General features: G+C 36.6%; 1 protein-coding gene across 3 annotated transcripts in view; it reads left to right on the plus strand.

Annotated features, from left to right (window-relative positions):
• CABLES2 (Cdk5 and Abl enzyme substrate 2) overlaps positions 1-25,555 on the plus strand; it is a 44,740-nt gene that overhangs the window by 2,121 nt on the left and 17,064 nt on the right. The window contains exons 2-3 of one of the 3 annotated variants that reach the window (XM_043985990.1): positions 21,601-21,672; positions 21,851-21,943. The exons of 1 other annotated variant lie outside the window; for it this stretch is intronic. In XM_043985990.1, coding sequence (XP_043841925.1) covers positions 21,601-21,672; positions 21,851-21,943 — 165 coding nt within the window. The remainder of the gene's footprint in view (positions 1-21,600; positions 21,673-21,850; positions 21,944-25,555) is intronic. One more of the 3 variants, XM_043985991.1, reaches the window with a different exon arrangement.

The following is a 25,555-nucleotide window of genomic DNA, read 5'->3' on the forward strand; positions in this document are numbered from 1 at the left end:
GAGATTTAGCTAATAAATGATTATTAGATGCTGGCTTTATAAGTCACTTAGAGCTTAGTCTGATGCTGAGTTGGGGGGGATTGTTGTTATTTTTAACAAAACTAATAGAAAAGCCTTTTTTATTGTAAAATTTTAAGTTTCTTAACCAGAATGAAGCAACACAAGTTAGTCCAAAGTATAATTATAACTACCTAGTGGTTTTCCTGGGCCTATCAGGCAAAGACATCCAGCATAAAAGTGCTTGTTCAGTTGATCTTGTTAGATTTCAGATCTTCTGATATGGTCTAGGAAAGTAATCTCCAGAAAACAGATCTGTCCTAGGTATAATAACAAGGGTTTTAAGAAAGTTGAGTTTTGGGCAGCTAGGTGGCGCAGTGGATAGAGCACCAGCCTTGGATTCAGGAAGACCCGAGTTCACAACAATTACTAGCTGTGTGACCCTAGGCAAGTCACTTAACCCCAATTGCCTCACCAAAAAAAAAAAAAGTTGAGTTTTAATGTTGTCATGTGTTTCAAAGACTATCTTTCAAACATTCATATGTGTATGTATACATATATACATATATAGTCATTGCCAGCCCTTGTGGCTGGTACAAAAACAGCAGAGTGTGAAGCCCCAGGAAACACTCGTTGCATTGTGTTCAATTTCCCGGGTTTCTAAGGTCATTTTTGCATTACATAAGATTATTTGGTCTCCATAGTAAAATGATGCTTTAAGTATAGAAAAACTATGGGTAATTATGTGTACACTTACAATTGTAGTCAATTTGTAATGTGTCCTGAAAGGTTATGTATTAATTAAATAATTTATTCTGAGAGGAAATCCTAAGACACAATAATCGCAGCCTAATTCACTTATTATTCATTTGGATTTTTTAAAAATATGATTTTCAGGGCAGCTAGGTGGCACAGTGGGTAGAGCACTAGCCCTGGAGTCAAGAGGACCTGAGTTCATATTCGGCCTCAGACACTTAACACTTACTAGCTGTGTGACCCTGGGCAAGTCACTTAACCCCAATTGTCTCACCAAAAAAAAAAAAAAAGATTTTCTCAAAGTGATACATAGTTCATACTGATACTACTTTAAAGGTTCAGAAAATAACTACCATTCCTTAAAGTTCTCTTCCTAGTTGTTTTCAAGGTATGAAAATAGCAAGGGTATTGAAGTTAGTATTAAAGTAAACTAGGGATTGGATATCACTTTTATTAATTTGATGTTTGACTTTTGGTCTGGAATTGATCATTGTAGTTATGTCATCAAGTAAATGAATAAATCATCTGAGTATTTGTTCTCCTAACAATTTTATCTCCTAGATAAAGATTTCATTTTTATTATGCCAAGATGCTTTAAAAATAACAAATAAGCTGACTTTTTACATTTTCTTCATTTTCTTTGAAACAAGGATTTTAAAATTTTTTCTTTTCTGTGTGTGTGTGTGTGTTTATTTCTTTGATGTGTTGCCGTACTTCTTTGGAAGATGAGCTAAGTTTTGAAGGATACTAGAAATACTAGAAGGTAAAGTCTGGGAGTGCATTACAAATGTGCACAGCCTATTCAAAAGCATAGAGACAGAAGATAGAGTGTTGTGTGGAAAAACTGCAGGAAAGCCCATTTGGTTGTTAAAGGGGAATAATGTATGAAGCTGGAAAGGTAGGTTAGAGCCAATTTGTGAAGGGCTTTAGAAGCCAAAGGAATTCGTATGTTTCTGACTCTAGAAATAGGCACTGGAATTTGAGAAGTGGAGTGACATGGCCAGACTTGTACTTTAGAAAATCACTTTGGTCCCTATATACATGATTGGAGAAGGGAGAGACTTGAGGCAGAAAGACTATTTAGGAGGCTATTGTAATACTTCAATCAAGAGGTGATTAAAAGCCTGAACTATAATGGTGACCATGTTAATGTAAGGGGATTGATTCAAGAGCCATCATGAAGGTAGAATAGAGGAAACTTCTCTTAGATATTTGGGGTAAGGGAGAATGAGTAGCTGAGGATGACTCCAAAGTTGTGAGCCTGTGTGACTGGAAGGATGTTGATGCCTTCAACAAAAACAGTGCCACTGAAAGAGGAATATTTATGGAGAAAGATAATAAGTTGTGTTTTGGACCTGTTGTGTTTGAGGTACTTAAAGAATATCCATCCAGCTGGAAATGTCCAGCTAGAAGCTAGTGATGCAGGATCATGGGATCATGTATCAGAGTTGAAAGGGACCTCAGAGACCAATCCCCTGATTTTACAGATGAGAAAACTGAGACCCAGGGAAATCAAGTGACTTGCCAAATCCCACACAAGTACTAAGTGTTTTATTTTATTTTATTTTATTTTTTGCAGGGCAATGGGGGTTAAGTGACTTGCCCAGAGTCACACAGTTAAGTGTCAAATGTCTGAATTTGGATTTGAACTCAGGTCCTCCTGAATTCAAGGCCTGTGCTTTATCCACTGCGCCACCTAGCTGCCCCTACAAGTACTAAGTGTTAAGGATAGGTTTTGAACCCAGGTCTTCTTGATTCTAGAGCCAGTGCACTTTCAACTTCTCTAATCCAAGAAAGAGACCAAACTAAATGTTTGGATCTGGGAGTCATCTGCACAGAGATGCTAATTAAACTCCTAGGAGCTGATGAGATCACTGAAAGAGTATAAAAAGAGAAGAGAAACCAAGATAGAGCACCCACAGTAAGGGCGCAGGATATGGAACATTATCCAGCATAGGAGACTGACAAGGAGGGAAAACCTAGAGAAAGTAGTGTCATTAGAAAGCCAGAGAGAAGAGGCTGGTATTGCCTGGAGCTCAAGAAGGATGTGGATTGAGAAACAACCATCAGATCTGGTCATTAAGAAATCATTGGCAGTTTGAAAGTGTTCTCATTTTATTGAAGTCAGAAGCTACATTGTAAAGATTGAAAAACGAAGGAAGTGGTGGCAAAAAGAAAAGAAAGCTTTTTCAAAAAGTTTGGTTGTCAGAGGGGGCCTTAATAGTCATCAAGTCCATCCCCCTCTTTTTTTTTTTTAATTTTTTTTTTTTAGTGAGGCAATTGGGGTTAAGTGACTTGCCCAGGGTCACACAGCTAGTAAGTGTTAAGTGTCTGAGGCCAGATTTGAACTCAGGTACTCCTGACTCCAGGGCCAGTGCTCTATCCACTGCGCCACCTAGCTGCCCCCATCCCCCTCATTTTACGGATGAAAAAACTGAGGGCCAGAGAATTTGATCCCAGGTCTTCCTGACTCCAAGTCTATTACTCTCTCCATTATTCTACTATTCTACCTAGTTGCCCACAGGAAAGATGATGTAACATGAGAAGAAGTTAGGGTCAGGTGTGGGTTTTAAAGGGTGGAGGACACCTGGGTGTGTTTGTAGACAGCAGAAGAACAACCAGTAGATAGAGACTGAAGATAATAATTATGGGGGTAGTCTGCCAAAAGGGAAGTGAGAGGTTGGGATTAAAGTCAAATATTACTGGGGATTGCCTTGGCAAGGAGGTGCACCTTTTTTCCCCTCCTGGTGAGGCAGTTGGGGTTAAGTAACTTGCCTAGGGTCACACAGATAGTAAAGTGTCAAGTGTCTGAATTTAGATTTGAACTCAGGTCCTCTTGACTCCAGGGCTGGTCTTCCATCCACTGTACTACCTATCTGCCCCCAAGTGGCCCACTTTTTCATCAGAGATTGAAATAAAAGAGGAAGAAATGGGGTGTGATGTCAAGAGGTTTTGCAATGTAGGGATGAGAAAGGATGCCCTCTTAATCAAGCCCATTGGCTTTTTTTTTCCAGTTTCTTTTTAAAAAATTTTTTTAATAAAGTATTTTATTTTTTTTCCAGTTACATGTAAAGATAGTTCTCAACTTTTGTTTACACAAGCTTTCCAATTTCAGATTTTTCTTCCTCCCTCCCCTCCCCTAGACAGCAGGTAATCTGATATAGGTTATATATATATATAAAATAACATTAAACATATTTCTGCATTAGTCATGTTATAAGAGAAAAATCAGAGCAAAGAGGAAAAACCTCAAAATAGAAAAACAGCAGCACCAAAAACAAAAGAAATAGTATGGTTCAATCAGCATCTATACTCCACAGTTCTTTTTTTTTTTTTCCTGGATTTGGAGATCCTCTTCCATCATGAGTCCCCTGGAGCTCTTCTGTACCATTGCATTGGTGAGAAGAATCCAGTCCATCACAGTAGATCAACACACAATGTTGATGATACTGTGTACAATGTTCTTCTGGTTCTGCTCATCTCACTCATCATCAGCCCACGCAAGACCCTCCAGGTTTTCTCTGAACTCTTCCTGCTCATCATTTCTTACAGCACAATAGTATTCCATTACATTCATATACCACAACTTGTCCAGCCATTCCCCAATTGATGGGCATCCCCATAACTTCCAATTCCTTGCTACCACATAAAGAGGAGCTATAAATATTTTTGTACATGTGGGTCCTTTTCCCTTTTCCATGATCTCTTTGGGAAAAAGACCCAAAAGTGGTATTGCTGGGTCAAAGGGTATGCACAGCTTTATTAGCCTTTTGGGCATAATTCCAAATAAGCTTGTTGGCTTTTATCCTGGGTATCACTCTACTACCCTCATTTAAGATTTGCAAAGTTTTATTGAGCAAGATTCAGTTATTATATAAAAACATAAAGCATTTTTCTTGCCTTAAGAATCTACTCCATAAGCAGTCATTAGAAATATCTCCCAGATCATAGATCCAAAGAGGAGAGAGACCTTAGTACCGCCTTCTCATTTTACTTTACTCAAGTAAAGTGACTTGCCTGAAGTCAGACAGGTAGCAAGCTTTAGAGACAGGATTTGAACCCAAGTCCTCTGGCTCCAGAGCCAGTGCTCTTTCTACTGTACCATTTTATTTTTCTCCCAGATTTTGGTATTAGAGCATTATTATATATGCCTTTGTGGGGACAGTATTTGTAACAAAATAATTATAAATTTGGGATTAATAATCTAAATATAGATTTTTTTGTAGTATGTAATTTTATATATACCTTGTGAATGTCTCCTTTTATAGTTTCTAAATCTAGATTCCTAACAATTAGAAAAAAATTCACACAAAACATTACAAAAAGATTCAAGAGAACATCTCAAAATAAAACATCAACCTAATTAGTAATTAGTTAAAAAAAAAAAACCTAATTTATTGGCCGGATCACCTTAATGGATCCAACTCAGGGGAGAATGAAAAGCTTCATAAAATGAATTTTTGTGTGGTTTATTGCCTTCTTCATAACTTACCCCATTTTAGAATCTTACAGTCTTAAAATTTTAACTAAAGTCTTTATTGCCTAATTATTTGCAAAATAAAACTGAAGCATCTAATTTATATCCAAGTTTAACTTAAGATAGTGTAAAAGTGGATTGTAGAAACATTTAAAACTGTTCCTTCTTACCTAGAGGGTTAAACTGTATACATAGAACTTTTTTTTTCTTTAAGCCAGACTTAAGCCATTCACTATTTCTCTGATGCTACATACAACCTAGAATAAGAGTAGGTAGGTAGTCTTCTTTCTGTTAGATGCAGGATTTCACTGTGCGCGTTATATAGCTATCCAGAATCAAACTGCCAACTTAAGGGCTAATTAATAATTAAACTCCAAGCTTCGAGCTCTAAACAATAATAATAATATTTTTTAAAATTATGAGCCTTTCAAAAAATGTCTCTTCAGGTATCCCAGCATGCAAAATCATAGAATCTTAGAACTGAAAAAGACTTTAGAAGTCATCTTATCCAACTCCCCCTACACAGAGACCTTATGTAAAATGAGCAAGAAACAAGCTCAGAAGGGAAGCAACTTAGCAAGAACTAAAACTCAGGTATTCTGTCTTCTAGTCCGGTGTTCTTTTTGCTAGACCATACTCCCTAATCTAATTCTCCTGTGAATACTTCTTATTTAGAGATTCTTTTGTATCAGACTTCTTAAATGTCCGCAGTGAAAGAAGCATACATTTTAGGTGGCCCACAGAAATGCTGTAGTTACTGTTAAACTTTTCTAAATAGATTGGGATTCATCCAGTATCCATGATGTTGTCAAATGATTTGTGTAGGATGAGTAACTGGTTATAAAAGAACTTTAGAGAAGGCAGATTTAACACTGATAAAATATAATTTTAGTATGATAAATTCTATGACATTCTCTGGAAGTCTTTTTGCTTTTCATATACAATCTAAAAATTCAAATACTAACATTATAAATTTCCACAAATAGTTTCATAACTACATTGACCAAAGAGAAAGCAAAATATTGCTACTTCTGCCATTAAAATTTTTCACTGAATGAAGAGCATCATATACTATTGACACTCTTTCATAGGTGTGCCCTTATAATTCAGTTCTTCTTTTCAAGAAATTGCATATATATGTAAAATCTGCTTCCATTTCTCTTAATCATGTCTTTTTCTGGAGCTCCAGTGCATTAGATTCTTATAATTATAAAAGATATATTTGGTTCCTAATTCTAAATTGTTAGAAAAGTGATTCAACTTTAACTTAAATGAAATAGTTCCTAGCCATTTAAATCCATTTTAAATACAGTCAGCTCTCTGTGGAACAAAATCAAAAGATTGAAAAGATGGAAGAAAATATAAGATATCTGATATCAAAAATAATTCACCTAGAAAATAAGCCAAGGAGAGAAATTTTAAGAATCATTAGACTCTCTAAAAATGATTTTTTTTTTTTGCTGTGTGACCCTGGGTAAATCACTTAACCCTCACCACCCCCCTACCCCCCCCCCCCCAAAAAAAAGGGTTGTTTTGTTTTTTATTTAAAGCTTGGGCACTAGATTTAAAGAAACCACCTGAAAAATTATACACAAAACTAGGGGGCAGAATGAAACTAGAATCTACTGAAAGGAACACAAAAAGGAAAAGTTCCAGGAATGTCAGAGCAAAAATCCAGAACTCCTACATCAAAGAAAAAAAATATGGCATTTCTCCAGAAAGAAGCAGTTCAGGGACAAGGAACTAGAGTCAGGATCACATAGACCTGACAGTTTCTACTCTAAATTGGAGGTGGTCCCAGAATACAAAAGACAAAAGAAGGAGGCTTACAACCAAGACGACCTCACCCTGCAAAACTGAGTATATGACTGTGAAGAAAGGGATGCACCTGGAGTGTGCAGTATGAATAGGTTTTTAATGGAATAGAGTATTTTCAAGTATTTGTGTTGAAAAGACTGGAACTGAATAGGGGCTTTGAAATACAAGCAGAAGAATCCAAAGAAACCTACCTAGGAAGGGTAATGGGAAATTCGAAGAAGCTTTATGATGATGTGGTGCTAACATTCTAACAAGGGAGAGGAAACAAATGGCCTTTAGAACCTTAATGTCATTAAAGTGTGTTAAAGGAGTTAAAAAAGAAAGCAGAAATCTTGAGAGTAGATTGGTTCTGTTCTGAGATTTTGAAGAAGGGAAAAAGAAGGGAGGGTAAAAAGAATACATTAGTATAGAAATGAGAGAGGAGATGGAACTTACTATTTCTTATATTTGGAGTATGTGTGAAGAACATACTCAGTGCAGGACAGTGTGGAGGAAGTAGACGTCAGATAAACCTTTTGCCTGAAACTGACAAAGGAGGATTAAACACACCCAGAGTTGTAGAAATACTTCATACTCAACAGTGAAACAAGCAAGGACAAGGAGTTAAGAGGGGAAGATAATATCAGGAAGGGCATAATTGAAATCAAAAGAAACTTCCTGATCTTGAAGCAAAGATTAATGGGGGAAAGGAAGAAAGAAAAACAAAGAACTAGAATCAGAATCTTTGAACAATGCTGATGGGGCTATGAAATTGTCAAGCCATTATGGAAAGCAATCTGGAACCATGCCCAGAAAGTTACTAAACTGTACTCTCTGACCCAACAATACTTTTACTAGGCCTGTGCCCCAAAGAGATCAAAGAAAGAGGAAAATGACCAAAAAAAAGTCTAATTAATTCTCTTTTTGTGGTGTCAAAGAACCAGAAACTAAAGGGGTACTCGTTAATTAGGGAATGACTGGACAAATTATGATATATGAATGTAACAGAACACTGTTGTGTTTTAAGAAATAACTTGAGATGATTTCAGAGAAACCTAGGAAGACTTGTGTGAACTAATGAAGAGTAAAGTGAGCATCAGGAGAACAAATTATAGAATTACAACATTTTAAAGCCAAACAGCTCTGAAAGATGGAAGAATTCTGATCATTGCAATCACCATCCATGATTCCAGGCTGCTGCTGCTGCCCACCCTCTGACAGAGAGGTAACATATTCAGAGTGCAGAAAGAGGCTTTTTGGGGTAATTTTTAAAAAAACTAAATGACATGGGGCAGCTAGGTGGCACAGTGGATAAAGCACTGGCCCTGGATTCAAGAGGACCTGAGTTCAAATCCAGCCTCAGACACTTGACACTTACTAGCTGTGTGACCCTGGACAAGTCACTTAACCCCCATTGCCCTGCAAAAACAAAACAAACAAACAAAAACTAAATGACATCCCAGCGGTTTAAGGATGAAACTAGAAGAAGGATAACAAATAGGTGAAAATTGAAAGAGATTTATAAAACATTCTTTTCACTATCAAAGAGGAGCCACCACACCTGGACTCTTACCACAATCCTGAATGTGCTTAAAGATGAAGGAGAAATAAACACTTAAAGAGAACAAGATGGAGAAAGCAGCAAGTTTAGGCCAGGTGTACCTAGAAATCTATTCCGAAGGTGACACAGTTGTGAATTCTTGTTAATGGATTGATTCATGGGATATCTGAAGGAGGGAAAGAGACCAAAAATGGGGGTAGGGATATCAAACCTTATTAATCTCCTAGAAAGTCAACCAAGAGAACAGCAAAAAGTACTAACCTACATTCCTGCCTTTTCTACCAACATACAACTTTTGAGAATGACGCACGTAATCAAGGACATCCTTGATCAGGGTGTTAGTGGGGAACAGGAAAGCTCTTGCAAGTCCATGATAGTCTTGATAGTCCATGGTAGATTACATCTTTTTTTGTTTGGTTTTTGTTTGTTTGTTTTTGATCACATCTTCCCCATCACACAATTGACTGAAAGATGCAGGGATCATAAAGATGCAGCGATTGACATGAACCCATTGACTATTTTTTTAAATTTTAAGTAATTGATTCTGTAGAGGATACTACTTTAAAAGCCTCTCTTCCAACAAGGGATCTCCTATTCATACTATATAAGATTCCTTGAAAAATATAAAAACAGAGAGAATCTGGTTCATTGATCCTCCAATTACCAATATCAAGCCAGGCATACAAGAGGCAGAAATGTTCCCCAAAGGTGTTTACCACTGTATTGGAGGAGATACAGCATAGAGTCAAAGTTTAAGAGTGATTCCATAGAGATGATGAAATCCTCCAAAAGCTCCAGGCTGTGACATTGTGTTTACTGTATCAAGCCCTGAAATATTGAAGAGCCTCCTGAAAAAGGGCCCTAATCACTCAACCTTTCTTTGCAAATTTCTCTAAGTACCACGTTTCCAAGATATATAAGGAACCAATTAAAATTTATAAGAATAATAATAGCAATTCCTCAATTGATTGTCAAGGAATATGACTAGGCAGTTTTCTAAGGAAGAAATCCAAGCGATCAATAGCCATATAAAGTATTCCAGATCACTCATAATTATAGAAATGCAAATTAAAGCAACTCTGAGGTATTGTCTCATACCTGTCAAATTGGCAAAGTTGACCCAAGAAAGGAAAATAACGATTTTGTGGTAGCAAAGAATTAGAAACTAAGGGGTGGCTGTCAGTTGGGGAATGACTGAACAAATTATGATGTATGAATATAGTGAAATAAAATTGTCCCATAAAATGACTAAAGGGATAATTTCAGAGGAACCTAGGAGAACCTCTGAACAGATGAAAAGTAAAGTCAGCAGAACCAGGAAAACAAGTTATACAACTATTGTAAAGTCAAAGGATTTTGAAGGACTCAATTACTGATAACTATGAAATATGCTACCCACCACCTGGCAGAGAAATGATGGACACAGAGTGTAGAACGAGACATTTTTTAACTTGGTTCAAGAATTTGTTTTACTTAACTATGCCTTTTTGTTTACAAGGGTTTTTGTATTTTGTTGTTTTTCCTGTCCCGAAAGAAGAGAAAATATACTTGTTCAATGAAAATGCCTGTTGCCCAGATTATGACATCATGAGAGATAACCTTTAAAAGATATTCATTACTAAATATATCTGCTTACATAAATATACACATGTTGGGCCAATAATGCAAATGGTCCCAGATTTAAATGGGAAGAGCAGAATGGACTAGGTTATTGGAAAATTTCAAAGTCCCTTTTAATGACTCCAGATTTCTCCAAGGGGGAGAAATATCTTTTTAATACTAATGTTCTATCAGTGTTGTTATATAGTTGCAAGTCATGGGACCCTACATTTTCTTTTTTTTCCATAAAAGTTACATTTTCACAATAATTGAAAATTAATATCACTAAGGGCAATTTAGATGCTCATGGTAGGAGTGAGCAGGCTGTAATATGCAACAAACAAGGAACTCCTTGGAAGAACCAAAGTAAACGATGTCACCAAAGAAATGTATAAGTGCAAAAATGTTTGGGCTGGTCATGCGGCAAGAATGAGGAATAATAGATAACCCTTGTATTCCACTGGTATCCTTGCAGAGTCAAAAGAAAGTAAGGAAGGGACCCAGCACATTGGGCAGACTCCTTGTGTCAAACATAGGAGCACAGGAGTAGCCCAGGATGGGCAGACAGGGATAGATTACAGTCTTCATAATTGGATGGAACATCTATATCCATGGAAGCAAAGATCCACATGAGCAGTTCTGCTTAAAAAACAAAACACAACAACAACAACAAAGAAAAAACCTACCAATAAATTTGCATGGGTCTCACAGAACTTTTACTAGTCTCCCCTCTCCATCTTACCTCCTTCCTCTTCCTTAACTCCTGACACTCTCTTCCCAAGAAGAGGGACTAGAGGCCTCTATCAGCAACAAATTTTCCCTACTCCCCTAAAAAAATACAAATTCTTATTGATGGTAGTTGGTGAGACCAGATCTCTTTTCACAGAAGGAGGAGGGGAAACATGTAAATAATCAGCTAAAATCATAATTTCTGATGCCAAAAGTATTCTGGCAACCCCTGTTTTTGTCCCTATATTACATACTAATGATTGAAGTCACCCCTAAACTGTTTCTTAGTCTCTCCTAAACTATGCCGGCCTTTGTAATTCTATTTTTAACTCAACTATTGCTCAGTGCATCATTGGACAGTGTGTTTCTCTCATTTGTCATTGCCAGGAATATTGTGGCTTTGTAATATAGACCTTTATTAGGCTGGTTCATTTTCTGCTGTTTAAAATTAACCTTAAAATTAAGTTATTCCTAGGTCTGAATGAAGGATGCTTCTTGAACAAGAAGGGTCAGCTAAAAGGGAGGGGAGGGAGATATTTGTGCCTTTCAGAACTGTGACAAGTTATTACAGTTCAGAATCAAAATGGAAAACTTGCCATATGCTGGAAACTATAAAATAGCCATTGAGGGTGTAAACTCTATTATTGAACAGTTGTCCAAAATTAAATGAACACCAAGTGGTAACTGGAAGTACATACTCTTAAACACAAGACTCCTCCCCTGTGTGCCGAAAATAACAATTCTAAAGAACAGCAGCCTTTTCAGCTACTTTAAAAGAGAATTAGATAATTATTGCATATGATTACTTGTGTATGTTGTGCACACAGCTAGTCTGAGGTCAAATTTGAACTCAGGTTCTCCTCAATCCAGGGCCATTGCTTTATCCACTGCGCCACCTAGCTGCCCCTTGATTCCATAATTCTAGAATACTTGACCATGATTTTAGTTTCCTGTTAATTTAAAAACTCATCTAAAACCCATTCTCATTGTGATTTGCTTTAAAAGACATTGCTTTTTAGCATGTCTTATGTGGATGCTCATGCTTGTCAGTTGCTTCTTATTGAGTTCATTCTAGATCTGCACCAGATCACCAAGAGTCACCCTCTTTGGCCTTTAGTTTCCTTATCTGTCAAATGAGGCAAGGAAGTAGGTCAGCCAGATTATCCTTAAGGTTTGTGACACATACATTCTTGAACTAAGGAACAGACTAGTGATTTAGTGAGCAGAACATTTGGAAGTTCTCAATAATTGGTTCCCAGTTGAAGTTGGAATCACTTGCTTTTTAGTTAAGAGTTGGGTCTCTGTAGCCTGAGAAATGAAAGATAAGTTGATAAAATAGCCTAGAGAGAATGGAAGCTTGAATAAGAGTTTGATTGATAATTTTAACTTATCAACAGGAGCCACACCCTGGGATTTGAGGACCTGGGTTAAAATTATTCTACTACCTGTGACCGTAGGCAAGTCACCTAACATATCTGGGCCTTAATTTCCACACGTATGAAAAGAGAGGTATGGACAAGGTGGCCCTTAAGGTCCCTTCCTGGTCTAAATACATGACCCTACTAATTTGTGAACTAAGTAACAGACTTAATAAAGCTTTGAAAAGATAAATTCACTAAATCTCTTTCAGCCAGTTTCCTCATTTGCAAAATGGAGATAGTACCCATCTGCCAGAGCTTTGTAAGGATCAGATGAAATAATGTATGTGTAAAGATGAGATCAAAATCACTCCATTTAGCCCTGATATATTTATCAATTGAGACTACTTCTCAATTAGTCAATCAAAAACTTTAGACTTAAGTGCAGAAGTTCTTTGAAAACCATTGGATGAGCTTCAGCAACATTGTACAGAAAGTCTGTTCCAATCAGGTGAGGCCTGTTCAAAACTAGGGAGCTAGTTCAGAACCCACTGGAGTACTTGCTGGTTTCCTGTCTTTGACCTAGAAGCATCCCCAGATACATGATCACAATGTCTGCATTGAAGTTAAGGACAAACTATACACACACTCAAGGTTCTACAAAGAGCCCAGGAAAAAAGCTACACTATAGTTCAAGGGAAGAACTGAAGACTCCAGTAAAAGGACTTGAGGAGCTCAGAGTCTGCTACGTATGCTCTAACCTTGAGCCCACTTTCCCCAAACACTTTATGTACTTGTGGAAAAGTATAAGAAAACCTGGGGCATGGGGCAGGGGGAGGATGATGACGACAGGGGTCTATACCAACGGGGAGGATGATGACGACAGGGGTCTATACCAACCATTCATACCACTGCGGTAAAATACCCCTTTTCTAAAAGTTAATTAAGTCTGGCTGACTGATAACCAGCTCATAACAATATCAGGAAGTACATTAATGGGGACTCAAGCTATATAGTTTTGGAAAGAAAACCCCATTCCCTCAGGGTTGTCCCCAAAAGGGAGAGGCATAGCTACATTAGGAACACTTGGCTGACTCCTCCTTAGTATGAATAAGAGTTGGAAAAGTAGCTCTAGAGCATATGCTATACACATAAAGCAAGTAAATTGCACGCTGTAACAGTGACTATTATGGTTGGTGAAACAATCATTATTGATAATATTAACAATTTCATTTCAAAATGATTAATTTCTTAAAAGGAATTCATTATTCCCCTTAGGACTAGACATACAAAAATTATTAATTATAAAATTTACCTGCCCTCACCTATAATGAAAAAGGTTCCCCCAAAATACTTTTAAATATATAAAACTGGTTACAGGTCACTTTGGTTTGTTTTCTCTTTTTGGGGGGTGGGGGGGCAATGAGGGTTAAGTGACTTGCCCAGGGTCACACAGCTAGCAAGTGTCAAGTGTCTAATGCAGGGTTTGAACTCAGGTCCTCCTGAATCCAGGGCCAATGCTCTATCCACTGTGCCACCTAGCTGCCCACAGTTTGTTTTCTTTTACCCCTCTTTGAGAGTAGGAATAGTTGGAAGTTTTCTTCAGTACTTCCTGCAGTATATAAGAATGTAGTCTTTCATGATCAATTGACCTCTCAAAACTAAATTTACTTTGAAACCTGAAGCACATTGCAGTACCTCCTGCATGAGAGTGATTAGGTATATCTTTTCCAAATATCAAATGAGTTTCATTTTTTCCTAGAGTATCTATGAAGATGAGTATTTGTTTCCCAAATAGATAACAAGATAGTGATACCTAACTATCCACTTACAGGTGAACAAGTCAGAGACCCATTTAAAAATTATACATTTGTGGTCTATCTATAGAATTAGGAATACTTCCTATTTCCCCTTAAAATAATTATTAATATCATCATTTAAAATGCTTTATGAGAGATACCAGAAGCATGTGGAAAATAAAGTTTGGGAACTGTAACTTAAGTCATTTAAGCAGTGGACTCTCCTGGACAGTAGTCCCTATCTGTTTCCATTCTACCAAAAAGACAAGTGCATATCCCATAATTCAGTTCTAGTTATCCTGTGTTCTTTCTTAATTGAAAAAGCTTGGGATATTTAGTCTAGAGAAAACACGATAGCTGTCTCCAAGTATTTGAAGGGTTGTCACTTATAAAAGCTATTAAACTTGTTTTTGTTTCCAAAGAGAAAAATTAGCACTCTAAAATTTAGTTTGCAGTGCCAGATTTTAGCTTGTTGTAAGAAAACCCTTCTAACAACCTGAGCTATTCAAAAGTAGAACAGACTATTTCTGAATGTTAGAGTTTTCACCTCACTAGAGGTGAAACGGGATGGTCATAAGTTGTAGAAGATTATTATTCAAGTCCAGTGAAGACTAAAGCATTTCTGAGATCCCTTCCATTTTAAATCTATGCTTAGAGCTATGATTAGGTAAAACAAAATATGTCTATGATATGAGCCTGGTATAGGATCACTTTACAGATTGCCAGGAACAAATTTGCCTCATATATGGAGAAGGAAAGGGCTTGAAATGTCCACATCCTCTCAAATTAAAAAACATCATCTTATCTGTCAGCTACTGGCCAAAATCCCAAGTTGTTTCTTGTGCACCTTCGTCCTAAAAATAAGTGGTTCGAGTGATGTGAAGCCTCACTTTCCCTTAAGGTGTTCAAAATACTTTACAACTTTCTTTGCCACTATAAGTAGTAATCCTCACAACACTCCTCTGAGGTTAACATTAAAGGATATATTTCTTAATTTATTCATGTTTTAAAATGTTTATGTAACTAAAGAGGGTTTTTTCCCTCCTACCTGAAATCTATAGTTAGATATCATGTTATTAAGAGATATGTAAGCACAAGTTATAGCATTGCTTCTTACTGCTGAGGGTGTTATACAGGGTACTCCAAAAGTCTTAGTGCAGTTAAGCACCATTAAAGCTTATGCCCATTATAAAGCTATAAAAGCTTCTCCTTCTTTTTTTTTTTTGTGAGGCAATTGGGGTTAAGTGACTTGCCCAGGGTCACACAGCTAGTAAGTATCAAGTGTCTGAGGCGAGGTTTGAACTCAGGTCCTCCTGGCTCCAGGGTCACTGCTCTATCCACTGTGCCACCTAGCTGCCCTGGCTATGAAAGCTTCTAACTGCACTAAGACTTTTGGAGCACTCTGTACTCTGGTATACAATATATGGTTCTTTCTAATTACTGACATAAACTTAAATTACTTAATTGTTCATTTTCTTGTCTCTAAGGAGATGGGGCAAAGTCTTTAGTCATTATACTTTCTGGCAAAGAGGCCCAGTCTCTTTGTCCTTGTTTATAGTTGACCTGGTGACTGATTTTATCCTGTGACTTTCAACACATTGCAATTTGAGTTTCCAAGTCTGAGCTTTGAGGGATTATTGAATCTATAAATAACTTGAGTTTTCAGTTATATCCATGTGTCTATAGTAACAGGATGATTAATACAAACTATTTGGTCAAGAATATTCTCCACAATTTAAATAATGTAAGTATAGAGTACTTTGTAAACATTTAATTGCTATATAAATGTCAGCTATTATTATTATCACTTACTGGAAGCATGTGCACTTTTATCCTTCTAAGCTTTAGAATGTCATTTCTATGTTGATTTTTATATCATTAATCTTCATTTTCATCAAAAAATATTTATAGCCCTGTGACAGAATTTCACATCTGGAAGAGGCCATAGGCCATGTAATCTGACCTGTGCTCAAACAAGAATCCATTCTTCAATGTCCCTGACAAATAGTCATCTAGACTCCAATTAAAGACGTCCAGGAAGGGGGGGGGGGACACCCTACTATCTATAAAGGGATAGTCTAATTTTTTAAGAAATCTTTCCATACATCTTATCTAGTCTCCCTCCACATCTGAATCTCCCTCACTACAGCCTTTTATTCAGGTTTTCTATTCAAGAGTCATAATGAGAACAGGGTAAGGGCACTAAGATTTAGAGGGTGTTGATAGCATTCCTTGACACCTAGTTATCAAGAATAATTAGTTAACACAGGAAGTTACTAATGCATTTCCTCTCGACCTTGTGGATACTTGCCCAGTAGCAGCCTCACTGTGTCCTGCCAAGGACTTGTCTTACAAGGTTTCTCCTCCACCCTCTCCTTTGCCCCCAACTGAATTTGTTTTCAGTTGATTTGAGAGCATACTTTGTGAAGTTGCCTGCTAGTTAAAACTTTGTTCTAGTTCTGCCCTCTAAGGAAAGACAGAACAAATCTAGTCCTTCTTGCACAAGACACATCTTTACCTAGTCAGCTAAATCTCCTCATTTTCAGGTTAAGCCTCTCTGTCTGGTCCTCATATACACAAACATTACCATACTGGCCACACTACTCTAGATTGGACACCATAATTCTACGTAGGCAGCTAGTACTTCAGTGGTTAAGGCCTAGAGTCAACAAAACCTCAGTTTCAAATGCTGCCTCAGACAATTATTAACTCTATGCCCCTGGGCAAGTCATTTAACCTCTGTCTGCCTCAGTTTTCTCATCTGTAGCATGGGGGTAATAATAGCATATACCTCCCAGGCTTATTGTGAGGAAAAAAATGTGATAATATTTGTAAAAACACTTTTGCAAACCTTACAGTGCTATATACATGGAAATATTTATCATCACTATCATTATATTCTAGGCATCATCTAACCAGAGCAGAGTTCATAAAGATTATTAACCTCATCATTTCTTCCCTCATTCTGCACATTACGCTCTCTCTCTCTCTCTCTCTCTCTCTCTCTCTCTCTCTCTCTCTCTCTCTCTCTCTCTCTCTCTCTTTCTTTTTTTTGCAGGGCAATGAGGGTTAAGTAACTTGCCCAGGCTCACACAGCTAGTAAGTGTCAAGTGTCTGTGGTCACATTTGAACTCAGGTCTTCCTGAATCCAGGGCTGGTGCTTTATCCACTGCACCACCTAGCTGCCCCCTATGCTTTTCTCTTAAATCATTATAACTATAATTCATTTTGCCTACTATGTAATATCTGCATACTTGAGAATAAAAGGAAATTATATTTGAATTTTTGATCCATCTTCCCACCATTGCCTCATCCTTTCTATCTCTCATATTGCAAAGTGTTGGGCAGTGGGTAGAGTTCTGGACCTGGAGTCAGGAAGATCTGAGTTTAAATGTAATCTCAGATACTACTAGCTATGGGACCCCAAGAAAGTCACTTAATTCTGTTTGTCTCATTTTCCTCATTCGTAAAGTGGAAATAATAATAACTCTCTTTTCCCAGGGTTAGGAGAATAAAATAAGATCGTTGTGTAAAGTGCTTTGCAAACCTTAAAACTCTATGAACATGCTAGCTATCATTATAATTACTGTTATTGCCTGACATAGACCCCTAATGAAAGATTTTGTATTAATTATATTTCTGAATTCCATTTCAGAGTAATTTTTTTCCTTTCTTTCATAGATAGCTGCAGGTAATTAAAGTATAATAGGTGACATATAAGACTAAGGTTTACAACACACATTACGTAAACCCAGATTATGGCACATTCATCTTGTAGTAGTCAAACATAAATCTAGTTAAGAGTCCCTTGCACAAATAGAGTAGTAAGAATGCTGTACTCCAGTATAATATCTTAGCTCCTGACTTAATATATTAATGAACAGTGAACTCTGCTTAAGCTAACAAAATGTGCTCCTGTTACCTTGAAAAAAATTAACAATCACTTGAGCAGAAATTGAAATAGAGACAGTTTTGCACAGGTAAAGTTACTGGAAATTTTCCTAAATCTGAGAAAATGTAGTACCAGTATATCTAAACATTATTATACGTTGTCTTCTTATGCATTGAATTGCTGTAGTACATAGACTGAAACATGTGGTTCTGGATCTTGGTTTTCAGTGAGCCAATTTTTCATTGATGTCATTTGCTTAAAAACAGTTCACTTGTGGAAAGCAGAGCTCAGTCACTTGGTTTTATTAAGGTGAGATAATATATCACATAGATCAGTCTTCTATCTATGAGTAAAACTTTTTTTTATAAATAAAAACATTTATTTGTTACATACATGTACTAGTGTGCCAATATATTGTATACATCATAAAAAAATTCTTAATGTATGAGATGAGAGTGAAACAAATTTAAATGGTACAAAACACTTTTTCTCACTAAATATTCAAATTTTAGGGAGCAAGGTTACTAAACATATTTAATTTTTTTTTTAAGTTTTAACATTTTATAGTACAGCTATATAAAGTTCACATGCTAAATTGTTTATTTCCGGTTGGTTTTTTGTGGCTGCCATAGCTAAAAAAGATACCTCACAAACATACATAGTTACAAGTAGAAAAAGTATATCTTTGGCTTTTTAATCCTATCCAGAAGTTATTCACAGATTTTTGTTGACATTCAATTGGTAAATTTCCATCTTCCCTGATGTCAAGCAAAAATCCACTAAAATTTTTCATTTGGAATATTTTTAACCAGGCTAGAAAATTGTTTTTAAATGTGAGACTTTTAGAGATTACACAACTTTGGGGGTGGGGCAGGGCATTGAGGGTTAAGTAACTTGCCCAGGGTCACACAGCTAGTGTCAAGTGTCTGAGGTCGGATTTGAACTCAGGTCCTCCTCAATACAGGGCCGGTGCTTTATCCACTGAGCCACCTACCCCCATGACACAACATTTTTGACAATAAAAGCTTAGTTTTATTTAAGAGTTGCTACTCATAATGGTTTTATGCTATTATTAGCTAGTGTCTGAAGGCACAGCCATACACTTAGGGCAGGGGTTAATCATTAACAGGGGATATAATTCATTTTGCAGTCCTGATAATTTTTTAATTTGGTCATTGTTTTACCTTGTAATATGGCTGACAGAAGTAAAAGTGTTAGCTCTACCATTTATTTATTGTTCACTTGCGTTCATTATTAGTGTAATCATTCCACGGTTTCTTTACAGGAATCTTTTTAGGGCACTTGTCCATTTTGAGGGTTAGTTTGATTAAAACTGGAGGATATCCATAAATCCACTTGATCAGGTACACATAAACTGTAATACATATACACAGAAAATGAACTAACAATGGGGCAGCTAGGTGACGCAATGGATAGAGTACTGGTCCTGGAGTCAGGAGGACCTGAGTTCAAATCTGGCCTCAGACACTTGACACTTATTAGCTGTGTGACGCTGGGCAAGTCACTTAACCCTAATTGCCTCACCAAAACAAAAAAGAAAATGAACTAACAAATCAGAGTTTCACTCTCATCTCTTCTGTGCCTGGTAAACTCCCACTTTTCCTTAAGGGTGCCTCAAGGATGCCTGTATGTAAAACTTTATGTGTAACCCAATTTTTAAGATTATAAGTAGAAATAGAAGAAAGAGCATTTTATTCCCACATTCAGTGTATGTATGTGCTCCTTTTGGGAGGTCACTGACATAATGAGATATGGAAAGTATTTATTAAAATTTAAAAGTACTTGGGGCAGCTAGGTGGCGCAGTGGATAAAGCACCAGCCCTGGATTCAGGAGGACCTGAGTTCAAATCCAGACTCAGACACTTGACATTTACTAGCCGTGTGATCCTGGGCAAGTTACTTAACCCTCATTACCAAACAAAACAAAACAAAAAACACACACACACACACACACAAATTAAAAGTACTTACCTCATTTTTCTCTTCTCATTGTCCCCATAAATTTTATGTTTGGGGGAACAAATGTCCTTCCTCGTATTCCCTAATATTGTTGTTGTTTACATGTTCCACAGAAATTGCCAGAAACTATTTCTGTAGAAAAGAAAATGTTAACAAAATGGAAGGGTTTTTTGTTTTTCTTTTTTTTTGTTGTTCTTGTTCTTGGTTTGGGTTTTGATTTGGTTTTTTGTTTTGTTTTGTTTTTGTGAGGCAAGGGGGGTTAAGTGACTTGCCCAGGATCACACAGCTAGTAAGTGTCTTGTGTCTGAGGCCAGATTTGAACTCAGGTACTCCTGAATCCAGGGCTTGGTGCTTTATCCACTGCACCACCTAGCTGCCCCCAAATGGAAGGGTTTTTTAAAATTGCTATCTTTCTAACATTGTCTTCCAGGATGGCTTATCAATTAGTCTATTCTTTAGCCTCCAATGACGTTTTTACACCATTTCCTTAGCTTAATATATCCTCCCTCATTATCACCTCCATTTCCAGTCATTGAATTTGAACCAGTACTTCCAGACCTAGCTGAAATGTCACCTGCTCAATTTAACCTTCCTTGACAATGCCCTGAAGTTAGAAATTTCGTGCCTCTTCTAGGCAGAATCATCTATAATTAGGTGTATGCATATACATGTATACACACATATATATGCATGCATATGCACACATATACATACATGTGTCCCATATGCCATTGTATATTCCCAAAAGGGCGGATAAATTAAAATATATTTATTTCTGTACAATAATTCCTTAAAATGAAAGAAATAATGTTTAGGAAAGTAGACATAGGGTTTTCCTCTTAAACCAGTTTTCTCCCAGAAATCTATATAAAATAATTGTAACTTACACTATGCTAAGTAAATATGAAGTATTAGTAAAGATAAGCCTTGTAGCACACTAATTTGCTTTCCACATGGATTATTGATATTATCATCCAGAAATTTCAATCCTTGAAGGCAAAAGAGCAACTTTTTCACAATTTTTTAATGCATTTCTTAAAAGATCAGTTTTCCCAGAACCATCCGTTGTTTCATGGTCTGCAAGAACTGGTAAAATAGATATCATTGAAGAAATAATTTTGTGATTTGAAAAGGAAGTGGACCAGTCATGTGACAAGAGCAAATGGCAACAAATGGACCACTAGAGTGAAATATAAAATGACTTTGAGAAAGAACTCTAGCACTTAAAGGGCTATAGAGGGTGGAGTCTGGGGAGGAATGTGATGTTAGACAGGAAGACCTCGGTGGAGAATCTGTGAAAAAACACGGATAAGGGACCCAAAAAATGAAAAGGCATTGATAAGTTGTTCAGCACTAATGGAGAGATTTAACCACATTAGTGAATTCATAGATCCCACTTAAGTATAAGGTCTTCTAATTTAAATGGATAATTAAAAACCTTCTTAACCCACTCTTTTAAGCTAAATTTTGCATATTAATGAGTCTTTGTCTTTTTTCCTAAAATTTTAAAGATTGACTATTGAGAGGATTTTTTTTTCTGTTTTTACTTTTTTGATAAATATTTTAAGGGATCCTTCACAGACTTTTTTAGTTTCTATTCACTATAACTTCCAATTAATATTGTTCACTCTTCGTGTTGGTGTACATTTTTGCAGAAGGCGTTTTATCTCCCAGCGCTGTTCTCTAGAATTTTTAGAAGACATAGTGGAATATGCCACTGTACAAAGGTACTCTTTCAAAGCAGCATTAATCTTGTTGCATGCATTCCTTTTCCCCCTGTTACCCCTGTCCGAGAAAAGTGTCGGAGGTCCTGCATGCTGGTGCTGCCATCTGATCATACAAGCCCTAATGAAGAGTCTAGGGGTTAGGGAGGAATTGATTTATTTTTTTCCTTTTTAATTGCAGAACCAAACACATATCTGGATCACCAAGACACAAAGGCTTGAAGAAGACTCATTTTATTAAGAACATGAGACAATATGACACAAAAAATAGCAGGTGACCTTTAATTTTTTATTATAAATATTATTTCATTATATAGAAATATAATGGAATAAAGGAATAGAATCGTTCTTAGCCTCTGAATTTTAAACCATGTTTGTCTTTTAATGTGATTGCATGTAGCTTCCTGTTCTCCACATGGTTTGTGTTTTTCTTCTACAGTATATATACAGGAGAAATACCTGTCTCTGCCAGTCTGCTCTTCATCATAAAACCAATAGAGCAGGTTAATTTATGAAGATTGTCAAAGTATTAAATGTGTGGTTTGGGGGAGTAGACTTCATTTATAGTAGAATTTTAGGACTTTAGAAATTCCCAGGTTGACTTGAAACCCATATCTTCAAGTGACATTCCTAAAATACGGGTCTAACTAGAATTCCCTTGCTTAAAAAGCATTTCCTGTTATTGCATGTAGGGTCTAAATACAAGCTCCTATTGAATAACCCAGCTTTAACCTCCTTTTTAAAATTGTTGTTCACTTGTTTCAGTTGTGTCCAATTCTTCATGATTTCAGTTGGGGTTTTCTTGGCAAAGGTCCTAGAGTGGTTTGCTATTTCCTTTTCCAGTTCATTTTACAGATGAAAAAATTGAGGCAAACTGAGCTAAGTGACTTGCCCAGGGTCACATGGCTATTAAGTATCTGAAGCTAGATTTGAACTAGGGTCTTCCTGATTCCAGGTGTGGCATTTTATCCACTGTACCACTTACCTGTCCCTTAACCTCCTTTACCAGGCTTATTACATACTATTTCCATTCATACATTCTGTGGCCCAGCCAAACCATCCTTCTTACCGTCCCTGATACACAATGATCTATCTGCCATCTCTGTGCCAGAGTGAATCAATCAGTTGCTTAATTAACAAAAATTAATTATGTTCTAGGCACCATGCTAGACTCTAGGCATACAAAGACACCAATGAACCATCCCTGCCCTTAAGGAACTCATTCCATCAGGAAGAACAACACATATACATCTGGGTAGCACAGTATTAGAATTAAAACCAGAAAGTTCTGAGTTCAGATCCTGCCTCTGACAGTTAATAAGCTGTTCAAATCTGTTAAGTCATTTAACCTTGTAGCACCTCGGTTTCCTCATCTATAATTAGGAGCTCACACCAATCAGAGTGGCAAAGATGACAAAAAAGGGGAAATGAGGGTCTGTGGGAAAACAAGGACATGGATGCACTGTTGGTAGACCTGTGAATGGGTACAACCATTCTGGAAAGCGATTTGGAATTATACATGACAAGTTACTAAAGACCATGTTTTCCCTTTGAAGCTCTTCCTATGCTAGATTCACACCCAAAAGAGATCAAAGAAAGAGGAAAAGGTCTGATATGTACAAATATATTTATAGCAGCTCTCTTTGTGGTGGTTTAAAAAAAAATAAACTAAGAGAATGTCCAACAATTAAGAAATAGCAGAATAAGTTGTGGTATATAAATATGATGGAATATAATTGTGCTGTTAAAAATGAGGAAATAGATGATTTCAAAAATACTTGGAAAGACCTACATAAAATGAAGCAGAATGAAGTGAGCAGAAACAACAATTTATACTGAAACATCAATATTATAAAAATGAATAATTTGAGGACTTTTATAAACTAGTAAAGAATGAAAAAAGCAGGACCAAGAAAACCATTTATAAAACATAGAAACAACTTTGTAAAATGCAAATTATGATCAATACAGTGACCATTAATGATTCCAAAGGACAGATGATGAACTGTGGTATCCATTACAAAGAGGTGATGGATTTAGGTTACAGAATGAAACATATTTTTGCATATAGCCATTAGGGAAATTTGTTTTGCTTGATTATAGATATTTGCTATAAGAAATTTTCCCTTTTTTCCTTTCACGGGGTATGGGTAGAGGAGAGAGAAAAATAGAAGGCAGCTAAGTGGCAGATTGGATAGCGTGCCAGTCTTGAAGTCAGGAAGACTCATCTTCCCGAGTTCAAATTTGGCCTCAGATACTTACTAGCTGTGTGACGCTGGGCAAGTCACTTAACCTTGTTTGCCTCAATTCTTCATATGTAAAATGAGCTGGAGAAGGCAATGGCAAACCACTCTTGTATTTCTGCCAAGAAAACCTCAAATGAGGTCACGAAGAGTTGGACATGACTTAAAAATGACTGAATAACAACTGGTGGGGGGGGGGGTACCACAGATGTGAAGTGCTGCACGAACTTTCAGTAAGGTTACTGTATTATTTTACTTAACTGTTTTACCTCATTACAGGACACTTGTCATGAAGTGGGAGTAATCTATAAATGTTGGTAATATAAAGACAAAACACATCAAGAAAGCAAAACAAAACAAAACAGACAATAATTAGCACCCATCTCACTGGGCTGTTAGGAGAATCAAATAAGATCCAAAAAAAAGCAAATTTCCTATAGCAAGTATTTATAGTCAACATACGTAAAGTGTTTTGTAAACTTAAAGCAATATATAAACCCTAGCTGTTATTGTCATAGACAGGTACAAAATATATACAAGGTAATTCCAAAGGAAAGACTTTATAGCTTAAGACATCAGGAAAGACGACTTCATGTGAAGTGAATAAGTTCCGTGCAGACAGAACTGATGCAGTTTGGTTGTTTTTAAAAAATAGATCTATTTAGGGGGCAGCTAGGTGGCACAGTGGATAAAGCACCAGCCCTGGATTCCGGAGGACCTGAATTCAAATTTGGCCTGACACTTGACACTTACTAGCTGTGTGACCCTGGCCAATTCACTTAACTCTCTTTGCCCCACCCTACACACACACACACACACACACACACACACACACACAAGCATTCTTCTTTTTCCTTGCTAGATCAGGTTTTCTTTCCTTTCCTTGCCATATTATTAATAATATATACACAGATGTATACAAATATACATATACACACACAGAAGTACTCCTTTTAAAACATGTAAGGTTTACAAGTCATCCCCTGGAATTTTTGCTGATAATCTAGAAAATTTTATAGCAATAGTTTAATAAACATTTAAAAGAGGTTAAAATTAGAATAGGGGGTATAGGCTAGCAGTAAAAATAGGCATCTTAGAATGCATAACTTGTGTTTTCCAGAGAAGAGGGGATTATTTGTGTCAAATATTGTGTATACTGTCAGAAGCAATGTGTTAGTTTTTCTGTTTTTTTCCTCTTTCATTTAAAATATTTGTTACAGAGGAAAGGCAGTGGGGGAGAGATTATACATATATATGTATATATATATATTTAATCTATGTAAAAATTAAATAAAGATATCAATATAACTTCAAAAATGTTGGCTTAGTTTTAATTAGAAATTAGGATTTGGGGCAGCTAGGTGGTGCAGTGGATAAAGCACTGGCCCTGGAGTCAGGAGGCCCTGAGTTCAAATCTAGCCTCAGACACTTGCCACTTACTAGCTGTGTGACCCTGGGCAAGTCACTTAACCCTCATTGCCCCACAAAAAATTAATTAATTCATTTTTAAAAAGAAAGAAAAGAAATTAGGATTTGATGTAGAAGAAATTATGAAATTTATTTTTAAAAACTTGTTTTCAATTACATGTAAAGATTTTTTTTTTGAGTTCCAAATTTTTCTTCTTCCCTCTCCTCTCCCTAAA

The sequence above is a fragment of the Dromiciops gliroides genome, chromosome 2, assembly GCF_019393635.1.
Source record: "Dromiciops gliroides isolate mDroGli1 chromosome 2, mDroGli1.pri, whole genome shotgun sequence".
In the NCBI taxonomy this organism is placed as follows: domain Eukaryota; kingdom Metazoa; phylum Chordata; class Mammalia; order Microbiotheria; family Microbiotheriidae; genus Dromiciops; species Dromiciops gliroides.